This window comes from Engystomops pustulosus, chromosome 1 (assembly GCF_040894005.1).
Source record: "Engystomops pustulosus chromosome 1, aEngPut4.maternal, whole genome shotgun sequence".
In the NCBI taxonomy this organism is placed as follows: Eukaryota; Metazoa; Chordata; class Amphibia; order Anura; family Leptodactylidae; genus Engystomops; species Engystomops pustulosus.
The window spans coordinates 118317218-118329502 of record NC_092411.1 but is presented as its reverse complement, the minus strand read 5'-3'; the positions used below and the strand labels follow the sequence as shown (position 1 = coordinate 118329502).

The window sequence follows — 12285 nt, the reverse complement described above, 5'->3', positions numbered from 1 at the left end:
TTGAAAATGCCACTTTTCACCATTTTGCAAAATATAAAAAAAAAATCAATGAAAAAAGTGATCAAAAGGCCATACAGTTCTCAAAATGGTATCATTGAAAATGTCATTAAAAGTCACAAAAGCCACACCCAGCGCTGTACACTGAAGTATGAAAAAGTTATTAGTGCCAGAAGGTAGCAAAATAGAGAATTTTTCTTTTTGTACAGGAGGTTTTAATTTTTGTATGAAAACATAAAACCTGTATAAATTTTATATCCCCTTGATCTTACCAACCCAAAAAATAAATCATACATGTTATTTGGGGAGCACAGTGAAAGCTGTAAAATTCAAGCCACAAGAAAATGGCGCAAATGCATTTTTTTCACCAATTTCATTGCATTTGGAATTTTTTTCCCGCTTCCCAGTTCATGGCATGGAATATTATCTACTGTCCCTATGAAGTGCAATTTGTTACACAGAAAACAAAGAAAAAAAAGTTATGGATATTTGAAGGTGGAGAGTGAAAAATGAAAGGGCTGGGTTGTTAAGGGGTTAATAAATGTGGGCCAAGGTGTTAATCACTGTGGGTAAAAAAGGAAAGCAAACTACTACTACTAATGCAGTAGTGCATTTTGCATCTGTGCTAATTTCATCACCTTATAAAATTGAGCAGAAATTTAAACTGCTAAAGCTGCATGATTTTGGCTAAAATTAAATTATGAATTTCTTTTATTTTAAACCTTTTGTGACAGTCATTAATGTCTAAGTTTTGCAGTTCTGTTATACTCTTAATCAAACAATGTCTTTGGAACCGCTCAAAATATATTAACAAAATGTGAAACTTTTTTTTTTGTAGTTTTTAACATTGAAGTTTTTTGTTAATATACAGTAAAATGTCATAAACCTTTACCAAAATATATTATAAATGTGTAAATTCGTCACCCTTTCCCCGTTTCAGAGACAGGTGCAGAGGGTGTATGTACTTATGCAAAATACCTTCACCAGCTTCTTCTGCATTCTGCCTTCAGCTGACTGGGTGGAGGGATAAATGGTTATTTCTCTAAAACTGTGGCGCCTATAAACTTGTCCTATTAAAGAGAATAATACTGTAATAATAATGTCTATTGTTCCATATGGCTGTTTGTAATGTACCATATTTTTCGGACTATAAGGCCCACCATCAATAGATGCCTGCTAAAACGTCTAGGTTCATATATAAGGCGCATCGGATTATAAGGATGAATGACCAGCAGGTTGCAGACATGTGCACAGTTCGAGGCAGCTGTTGTCTGTTAGTACAGTTCATATATAAGGCGCACCTTTGATTTCTGAGAAAATCGAAGGATTTTTGTGCGCTTTATAGTCCGAAAAATTTGAAATTTGAAAATATTTGTTATTTTTGCTTACATCCCCTATGATTTGTAAAGCACTACAGAATTTGATGGTGCTATATAAAGTATTATTGTTAATAATAATATTATCTTTATTTATATGTCCCCATCTCTCTAGCTTTCTCCCTCTTATCTCTATGCCCCCAATTTCTCATATCTTTCATCTTCTTATCCCCTGTATGTCCACAACCCCTTTCTCTCAGTTGAAGCACACTTTTCTTTATGTCTTTCCTTTTCCCCCTAACTTTGTAACTGAAAGTCAGGAGCTGGAGGGATGAATTAATCGCTCAGCCCAATGCTGTACATGCGGTAGAAATATGGAAATATTGGCTACCGCATTAGCAAGCACTCTTTTTGGTTGCATCTTGGCTAATATATTGCACACTGCTTGCAGGCATTTGTTGGCTCTCTACCCTGATAGTAAGCTGTGTTTATGCACAGCTGATGTTTTTAAGCTGTGGTGCAGCTTTGGGCAATATGGTAATGAAGTAACATTCTATACTAAGTGCCCTAATGCTTTGTATATGTCACCTAAAGCGTTTGAAAAGCAGGAACTGCAACTGTTTTTTTCTTACCCCAGATCATTTGTTTTTGGAAAACAATCACACATATTTACATGCGGCCCAAGATGTCAGTGCAGAACCAGTCTGTTGTAACTATATGTTGCAGATCCCATAAAATGCTTCTAGAATCTTATTGAAATACAAACATTATCTTTTGCGTTATACAATCGTTTATGACTTATAAACAAATAACTGCTTGGTGAAGAATGGCCTGGGTAAAGGTACACCAAAATGGGGGAGATTTATCACTGCTTATATGGCAGTTTGCAGGGACTACGCCACCTCCGCACCATTTGGACGTGGAGGGGCGGTTTGGCTGGTGGAGTGGGCAGGCATGTGTAGTTTCCACTCCATTCCTGCATAATTTAGAAAAACCTGCAAATAAATAACGCCTGGTTGGTTTTGAGCCACTATAATATGCAAAACCTTCAGCAAAAAATTTATATTGACCAGGGAGTACTTGCCATATGCTTTAACAGTGCTTTGTACAGCAGTGAAGTTGTTTCCTCATTATTTTTCCACTTTGTTCTTTCAGTCTTCCTCTATTCTCATTTTCCTGCCTCTTTATACTTCTCTCATGAATTTGCTGATCTGTATCATCAGAGGATGGGTCTTCAACTCCTTTGAGAGAAAAGATTACACACTTGACATGTTCAGTCCCTGGAAAAGGAACTCTAGATTAGACCAATCCCCCAGACCGCACAAGACAGAAGTTGTTGCATTATACAGAAATATGATGCAAGGACTCCCTGTCATCCAGTCAAACGCCAGCGCTGGAACTGTAGGAACTGTTACATTACCCATGTACTGAAATGTGGCAGGTAAACTGGCAGTCCCTTCCTCTATATACAGACCTGTTCGTAAAGAGGGTCATTTCTATAGCCAGTGGTTATGAGATACAGAAAGGGGATCAGTACGGCAGTCATTTTATATTTAAAGTGCCGCTATGAAAAAATATTTTTTGAAAACCCATCTGAAACTAAATCTATAACAGGATAATGCTAAGCTGACAAAGAAGCATTTTATGTACTAAAATAAGTTAGATTTTTTTTTTCTTTAATACAATTTTTCCGTTCAATTTAGGAATGTTACATGTAATTGGATGTACATTTTCCTTTATTTTACAAGTGAATTACATTGGATAGTCATGTTTCTGCTTAGATCTCTTCAGTTTATATTTGTAGACTTACAACATGAATTATGTAGCACTGTAGTATCGGGGATCAGACATGACTTGGATTTTGTGACCAGGATTCCTCTATATTATGTTCTCGTGAGCTTTTGGAACTTTCTTGGTTACATGGCTTGCTAACAAGCTAATGTATTAGTGGAGATCTGGGAGCTCGGTTTACACAACAAGGATTAGGTTCCAATGGAAACACACTTTGATTGGCGGGCCGAGTTAAATATTTGACAGCTACTGTGAGCTGTTCTCTGCACTCGGAAGTCTCCTCCTCAAGTTTCTTCTCATGCATCTGGCTCTAGGATAGCTCACTTTCTATAACTCAACATTAAGTGGAATTATATACATAGATAACAGAACATTATATTCCATATTTTTAAATGCTTATACTGACTGTTCCATACCCTGCTCTATAGGTAATGCGGAAATCCATTTACTGTAGATGCTACAGAACCCACCGAAATATTTACAATGGACTTTACAGTTACAATTAACTGTAGCAAAACCTACTTTGGATACATATGGGATCTAAGATGCTGTGTAATTGGTTAAGGACCAGGCCCTTTCCTGTTTTTTCATTAACACTCCCCAACTTTTTTAATTTTACACATAAAGAACTATGTGATGGCTTGTTTTCTGCAAATTGCACTTCATAGTGATGGTGTTGCCATGTACTGGGAAGTGGGAAAAAAAATTCCAAATGCAGTGAAAATGGTGAAAAAACGCATTTGTGCCGTTTGACTATTTTTCAGACTCCCTAGTGTACTTTAACCCTAGGTTGTCTGATCAATCCTATCATATACTACCATACTACAGTATGGCAATATGTGGGGATGCTGGGAGAGGTAGGTGACGTCACGCAAAAGGTGTTAATCCAAGCCTCTTGCATGCCAGATGCCTCCCTCTCCTATCACATCTCGTCCCCACGCATTTGGACGCTTTTTTATAATTCTTCTTTCCAGGTGATCCCGGTGTTTGTCTTCACAAATCTTGACACACTGGGATCACCTGGAAAGAAGATGAAAAGGAGGACAGGTGAGTATATGTAGGTGTTTTTCACTTTTTTGTGAGTGGTAGATTTTCTTTCAGCGGAGGAGATTTATGACAGTGGCTTAACCCAAATACTGTTGTTGAGTAATTTGCGCCACGTTTATTAAGGGTTTCTTAAGGCATTTTGACTTTTGCCCTAAAGCCATATCCCCTTTTACTGTGACCAATGCCCCTTTTCGTACAAGATGGAAGAATTAAGTGTACTGAACTAGGCCAACTAATAGATGGTACAGAGCATGGGCCAACATACTTGAAGTGGTTGTCCGACTATTATAAAAATTTTGCAGATGGGCTACGTGTGAAGTAATAGTATATCACATGTCGGCTACTGCTGTATGGAGAGGGCTCACGGGCTGAGCCCTTTCTCCATACAAGGTGGGTGTTTGCTGCATCGGGTGTTAACTGTATGATTTCCGCTGGCAAAGCTGTAGTACAAAGTTGGCGCATGGGCCGAGATCATTGTTCCCCGTGACGTACTGTAGTATGGCAGTATGTGGTAGCATCAATCAGACAACCTAGGATTAAAGTAACCTAGGGGGTCTGAAAAATCGTAACAAAAAATCTTAAAAAAAAAATTAAGCATTCTAATCGCCCCCCCTTTTCCCTAGAACTGATAAATAAAAATCATGTTGGGTATCGCCACGTCACAAAATGTCTGATCTATCAGAATATAATAACGGTTATTCCCGACGTTTAAACCCCTAATGAAAAATAGTTCCCAAAGCTGAAAATGCCACTTTTTTTCTCCATTTTGTAAAATATAAAAAATGTAATAAAAAAATTATCAAAAGGCCATTCAGTCCTCAAAATGGTAGCATTGAAAACTTCATCTCCTCTCACAAAAAAGGACACCACAGCCAGCTCTGTACACTGAAGTATGAAAAAGTTTTTAGAGCCAGAAGATGGCAAAATGAAGATTTTTTTTTTTCTACAGGAAGTATTAATTTTTGTAAATGTATGAAAACATTAAATTTGCCATCTCTGTGAAATTACCGATGGTGATTTTTGATGGTGGGGAGTGAAGAAAGGGCCTCGGCGGTAAGGGGTTAATAAAATAAACCTCTACTTACCTTGTCTGGCACTCTTGGTGTCTTGCGCCACAGTCCGTCGGAGCCATACACGTGTTTGATACAGCGCTGGAAAATAAAGATGTTTCTGCCAGAAACTGACATACGGGCTTTGATGGACTGTGGTGCGGGACACTAGGAGCGCCAGAGGAAGTGAGTAAAGGTTTATTTATTTTAAAAGCTCCTCCTCAGCCCACCTGCTGAATTTTTCTAATAGTCAGACAACCCCTTTAAACTAAGCACCATAGGGTTGTCTAGTCTTGCACTGCAGTGGTTTAATGGTCTACATGCTGATTAATCTTCTTCAGTATTCCCATAAAGATTTTGCATCAATGTTTGAGTAGAATGGATTTATGCTTTATGTCCCTTTCTGCGTTTTGTTTTCATATATACAGTAGCTGGATCCTACAAACCAACATATTGTTGTGCTGAGATGTTGTGACATTTTAGGTAATAAATATAACTGAATTGAGGATTTTATGCAGTTTTCACCCATGCATGTGTTTTACCACTGTAATGAAGACCATGATAAAAACGCAAGCATCAAACCGCAATGTTTTTGCAAAACCTAAAATCCTAAAAACCTAAGCCTATAATGTCCATTCGAATCATAGAAAAAACCTGGGCATGGTGAGTGTCTTATCTCTCTCCTACCTCCATGTTGTAACCTCTGACATCCCATAACAACAATTGACATAATGGGACTAGACTGATTTGGCAAGATCTGTGCAGTGCTGTGTATTCTGTGTGTGCTATATAAATAAAGAATTATTATTAGTGTTTTATATTGGAGTGATGGACTCATTGATGGGCTTATTGAAGACTGGGGTAAAGGGGAGAAACTAGATGCCTTTATATTGAATGTGCTAGTAACACTTCCCAGATTCTCCCTGCTGTATCTATAGATTTTACATATTTAGATTTTTTTTTTTGCATAAATATTTGTATTTTAAATATACACACGTTGTAAACATCTAGTTTTATGTTTTGCACACAAAATGAATTACTAAAAACAGGAATGAATAACGGATTAGGTTTCCTCAGCCCATTATGAATGTTATTCTTCCTATGTACCTAAAAGTTCATATGTGGAAATGTTAATTTGCCTGTAATAACATTATTTCTGTGTAGTCTTTAGACACAACATACTTTTAGTCAGACTTGCCACATTAATGAGAGAGAAATATGCCAGGAATGAATTGTGTCTTGGTCAAGGGAAGCAGTGTTTGGGTGGTAAGAATGGCTGTATTGTTAGCTGTTACAGTGCAGGGAGGGTAAATGCTGTGTAGATGTCTATTTTGTTTGGCTGTTTTGTTTTCTGTTAACATGCTTGTATGGCAGTTAGAGGGTGGACAGTGCTCTTGTCATTCAGGGTTTCTATTGTGTGTGGTGTTGTTGTTGTTGTGGTTTTTTTTTTTTTATGTATTTGTTATATTGTTTGTGACTGTAGGGTCATATTTTAATTTAGCTGATTGAAGTTTACAGCCATAACCTAATTACTACTTATTAACTAAAGATTGTGTAGGTGCTATGCTAAGTGTTGCATCTCAGCCCTATTCACAGATCTATAGGACTTGCACAAGGTCACTGTCAAATAATTGACAGTGACTGTGTCATTTGCTGTGTCATTGCTGTTCACCAATAAAGTAAATGGCTGGCATTTATCAAGACTTCTGTTTTTCATGCAAATCTTGAAAGCCCCTTGCCCCTATGTAGCATGTTCCTAATATATGAGGTGACCTTGTCATATTTAAGTCAATTATCACAAATTATGTGCAGTCGAACTTGTGCAGTCGGTGACCATTTTGGTGTGGTCGGAGTCGTGAAAAAATGGACATACTCCAAAATTATACTAAATTGGCACAGTTTGATCATTGCAGTGTGTGCTGAATATTTATAAGAAAATGATGAAATGTCTGTTTTATTCCTGATCTAAGGATTTGGGCCAAGGTTGAACAACCTTTTTTAGTCAGCGGGCTGCTTTGTCATTCTTCTTAACTTTAAAGGGCTGCAAGGGTAATCGGCAACCTAAAAGCATCTTTTACGTCACATGTAGCCCATCTGCAAAATTTAAGTATGTTGGCCCATGCTCTGCGCTATCTATTAGTTGTCCTAGTTCAGTACACCAAATTAATTAATTCTTCAATCTTGTACAAAAAGGGGCATTGGTCACAGTAAAAGGGGATATGGCTTTAGGACAAAAAGTCAAAATGCCTTAAGAAAACCCTTAATAAATGTGGCGAATATTACTCAATAACAGAATTTGGGTTAAGCCATCGTCATAAATCTCCTCCGCTCCCGGTGTGCCAAGATTTATGAAGACAAACATCGGGATCCCCTGCAAAGAAGAATTTTAAAAAAGCATCCCAATGCGAGGGGACAAGATGTGATGGGAGAGGCAGGCATCTGGCATGCTAGAGGCTTGAATTAACCTCTTGCATGACAATCCCAGCACGGGAGAGGGCGGTGCGCGAAGCGGGAATAATTAGCAGCATGGAGCACCCTGGGCTGCTTTTTATAAGTCTTTTTATCTAGATGATGAATAAATACTACAGTACAGTACAGAACTAAACATCACTTTAAATTACTAAATTTGACAAATTGTGGGTTTTACCCTATTAGAGCCACTGGGGTGCAGAATTTAGAAGTTTGAGGTTTCTAAGTTCAAGAGGTTGTCTAAGGGAAGGTTTAGTCCGGGGCAAAAAAGACATGCATATTACAGAAGAAGGTACTGTTTGTAGAATTGTGGGTTGAGGGGGGTAAGTGTGGTGGCAGGTTCCCTTTAAAAGTAAATGTTAAGAATGGGCTAAATAGAAAAAAAAAAGTAGTATTTCCACTTGTTTTTGCCTCGCAAAAGTTCTAATCTTCCATTCATTTTTTTTTTCTATAAACCTTCTTTAAAAAAATCAGCCTATTGACCTGTGAAGCAGGGCTCCAGCAGGATCAGATTACTAGGTGAAGTAAAGCGCACAAAAGGCGGGGCTTACAAAGTAATTATTAACATGATATCTTTTGACTTATGAGATGAGGTACTACTTTACAACTGTCCATGACACACCATGCAATGCAGGTAGACAGCAGGCCTGTCCGCAAACTTTCTTCAGTGATCAAGCAAAACGGGGGTCGCAGATACACATGGCCAGGAAAACTTACAGTCAGGTTTCAAGACCAGGTTACTCAGGTAAAGGAAGAGGTGAATGAAACAATGGGTGTATGTGTAACTTTGCTGTTAATAAGAAGCATTGTCTGTTTTTATGACCAAGAGGATTTTACATTGTATGTTAAACGCTGTTATACAGTTACTTCTGTTTCTTGGTTCTCTTTGCCACTGTATTTTGAATGCAAGGACAGACAGATGTAGACTTATTAAAACAAGCTTAAAAACTAAACAATAGAGGGCAAAAGGATTACGGATATGCCATTATATTCACTTCTGCTCTCTGCTTTTATATACATACAATATGCGTTAACCAAGTAAAAATTATTACTGTGTTTACAGTCCCACAAAAAATGTTTATAACCAGAAAGTATTCTTTTCTTTTAAAATCTTTATCTGTTCTATGGAAAATTATTCACAATTTTTGTATATATGAATATACATTGAACAGATGAGGCTTTCATTTGCTGGACAGGAGGTTTGCAGGTTTAGCAGAATATTATTTACTGTGTAGTATTATTAATGATGCGTCATACATTTCATTTGTATTTGTTTTTATAGGGCTGTTGCAGGTATACATTTAATTTGTATGTGTTACAGGTTATTCTTGGACTTACCATCTCTGCATTCTACATTTTATCAATGGAGTCTTGTCAGGGAAAGCAATTTGTACAAGCTCAGAACATAGAATGGATTGTTGTGGTTTCGGAAAATGCTCTTGTGGGGCGTATATTGTAAATGGCTTTTCTTTTTAATATACATGTTAGTTATTACCCTGAAGTTCAAAGAAACCTTCAATTATATATCTGAAACACATCATTGTGAAAGCTTTGCAAGGGCTACTGTTTACTCTACTTAAGTTGTATTTTTTTTGTCGATTTCAGAGTATTACTTTTCAATGTATTGAAGTGGGCCAAGTCAGCAAACTATTATCTATCCATAGAATAATCAAAGTTCTAAAAATATTATCGTTTACCGTTCTCTTTAACTTTAAAGGACCATATACGTTTGGACAGGATGACGGAAATAGTGTGTGATGGAGTTGGGCCTCTTTGTGACATAGGGGCAGTGATGCTCACTGTACACACCACTCTTTCCTTGCTGGCACTGAGCATTGCATTCCAATGTTCTTTACGTTAGACTATTACATTTATTATTACAGTGTATATAACATTGGCATCATAAAATGGGTTATTTTGGAATAATAATAATTGCCTAATAATTTACTTCTGCTTTAATCCAGGCCTCCAGCATGGAAGAACTCATATGGGAGCAATACACTGTGACCTTGCAAAAGGTGAGTACCTAATCGTCACACTCCGCGATTAACACAGTGTTCTTGTACTCATTCTATCTGACCACAAGACCACCAATGACCACCCATGTCTCCTATGGCTCATCCAGTTGGTCATTGTCGAACTACAAATGGCGTGAGTATGTGCTGATGTGAGCAGGGGGACCTTGCATTCCTTGCAGGATTTTAATCCATGATAATATAGTGTGTTCAGTGAACAAGTATAAAAAGGTTTTTTCTCATCTCACCTCCATCCAATGTAATTATGTATAACGTAGTGTGTTACCAATGGTAAACTTTGGGATTGACCAGGTTCTCCTGTGCAGTTCTAGGCTGATTCTTACCTTTTTAAAACTCATCCTTACCTCACAAGGCAAGATCTTCCCAGACGTCAGTCATCTTGTGTTTCTCCCATTTTCTAATGTGTGGCCTTCACACCAAGCTGCTTGTTTGTTGTCCTGTAGCCGATTACAGCCTTGTGTAGGTTTATAATTTTGTTTGTTTATATTACAGGCAGATGAAAATAAACTTTTTTTTTTTCTATTTTGTTTCAGCTTTTAAGCCTAAAAAATATGAACATAAATATAATTTTATTAAGACTCAATCAATTTGAAAGGGTTATTTTTATAGATCTGCAATTTATTAGATTATCTCAAATGCAAAAGGTTAAACATGGTTAAATAATTTTCCCATTTCTAACTTGTCATGTAGTTTGTAACCTTTCTTACTTTTGCATTACCACTAAGCTTCAGTTTTATCTTCCTCAATTGTAGAAGAAAAAATTTAAATCTGGTCATCATTCGGGTTACCTGCACACACAGTGTAATGTTTGTGGGATTAACCCCAGCGCTAATTCCACATCCATTATGCATGCATCAGAAACGAGCCAGAATCGTTCTCCTGTTTAATTATCTTTTTCATTTGAATATATTAAAATAAAGCAAATTTGGCATTTTCCAGGATAGCAAAAAAGGATTTGGCATAGCAGTTTCTGGAGGAAAAGATAATCCACACTTTGAAAATGGGGAACCTTCTATTGTAATTTCTGATGTTCTTCTTGGTGGTCCAGCTGATGGCATCTTACAGTAAGTATTGTATTTTAAAATAGCATTTATAATGGATTTGTCTCAAGAAGCAAAAAAGACCGGTCACCGCCTATCCTGTCTACCTCTACCTGTATGCCAGCCCTATGCCGTATTTGATTCAGATCCCTACTTGAACATATGCAGTGGGTAATACCTCTATTTTAGCAGTGATTGTTTATAGCTTTTCACCAGCACTTTATAGTTCTTAATTAGCACTTTATTGTTAGCACTCAGCACTTTCTTGTGTTTGGTTGAGCTTTGATGGAAGTATTGGCACTTTTTTGATGTATTGTTTACGGCTATCTATTCACTGCCAACATCACTGTGGACTGTGCAGCTTGGGCTTATTGCCACTGAATTCTATATTGGATTATATTACTGTGGATTATATGCAATATTGAGGTAGACATATAGACAGCAACCATTGTCTGGATAGGGGTGTGTTGGTGGTTGACCCATACCAGGGCCACCACCTATGAATTTTCCTGTAAAATATTTTTTAAATGCTTTTAACCTCTTCCCGCTCAGCGTCTGATATATCGGACGCTGAGCTCAGTGACTTAGCGCTCAGCGTCCGATATATCGGACGCTGAGCTGATGCCGATTTGGCTCAAGATCTGAGCCGAACCGGCATCGGGAAAGACGGGGTGCCGGCTGTGACTGATAGCCGGCACCCCAGTGTAACACCCGCGATCGGAGTTGTCTCCGATCGCGGGTGCTTAACTCGTTAAATGCCGCGGTCAGCGCAGACCCCGGCAAGAATTGCCGGTAAGATGGCGTCTGTGACGTCATCTTACTGGCACAGTGCCAGCCTATGCAAGTGTATAGGCTGACACTGATAATACTCTGCAATACATGAGTATTGCAGAATATTATCATGAACAAGCAATCAGAGGATTTCTTGTTCATGTACCATGGTATAAAAGTGAAAAAGTAAAAAAAAAAATGTTATTCAATAAAAAAATAAAGTAATAAATCACTAAAAATGCCCAAAACCCCCAAAACATATAAAGAGACGTATAACTAAAAAAAAAGTCTAAATCATAACACAAACCCCACATATATAGTATCACCGCGTCCGTAACAACCCGTAGAATAAAAGTAAATCATTATTGAACCCCCACGATAAACGCCGTAAAAAAAAAACTGCTATAAACCTTCCAAAAATTATGATTTTTAGCTATTCAATCCCACAAAAAATGCTATAAAATGCGATCAAAAAACCATGTGTACTCCGACATGATACTGGTGCAAAGTACAACATGTCCCGCAAAAAACAAGCCATCAACCAGCTCTGTAGCCAAAAAAGTAACAATGTTATGCCACTTGGAAGACGGCAATACATAAATGATAGATTTTTCCCCACATTAGGGTTTTGTTTGACAAATTTAGTAAAACGTAAGAAAATATATTCAAGTCTGGTATCCCCGTAATCGTATCAACCCATAGAATAAAGATAACATGATTATTAGTCTATACGGTGAACACCAAAAAAAAAAAAGAGTAAAAAATCCAG

General features: G+C 37.5%; 1 protein-coding gene across 4 annotated transcripts in view; it reads left to right on the top strand.

Annotated features, from left to right (window-relative positions):
- Positions 1-12285, top strand: part of TJP2 (tight junction protein 2) — a 70830-nt gene that overhangs the window by 22913 nt on the left and 35632 nt on the right. For all 4 annotated transcript variants that reach the window (XM_072151215.1, XM_072151223.1, XM_072151200.1 and 1 more), the window contains 2 exons: positions 9634-9687; positions 10645-10769. In XM_072151215.1, coding sequence (XP_072007316.1) covers positions 9643-9687; positions 10645-10769 — 170 coding nt within the window. In that variant the 5' untranslated portion in view covers positions 9634-9642. The remainder of the gene's footprint in view (positions 1-9633; positions 9688-10644; positions 10770-12285) is intronic.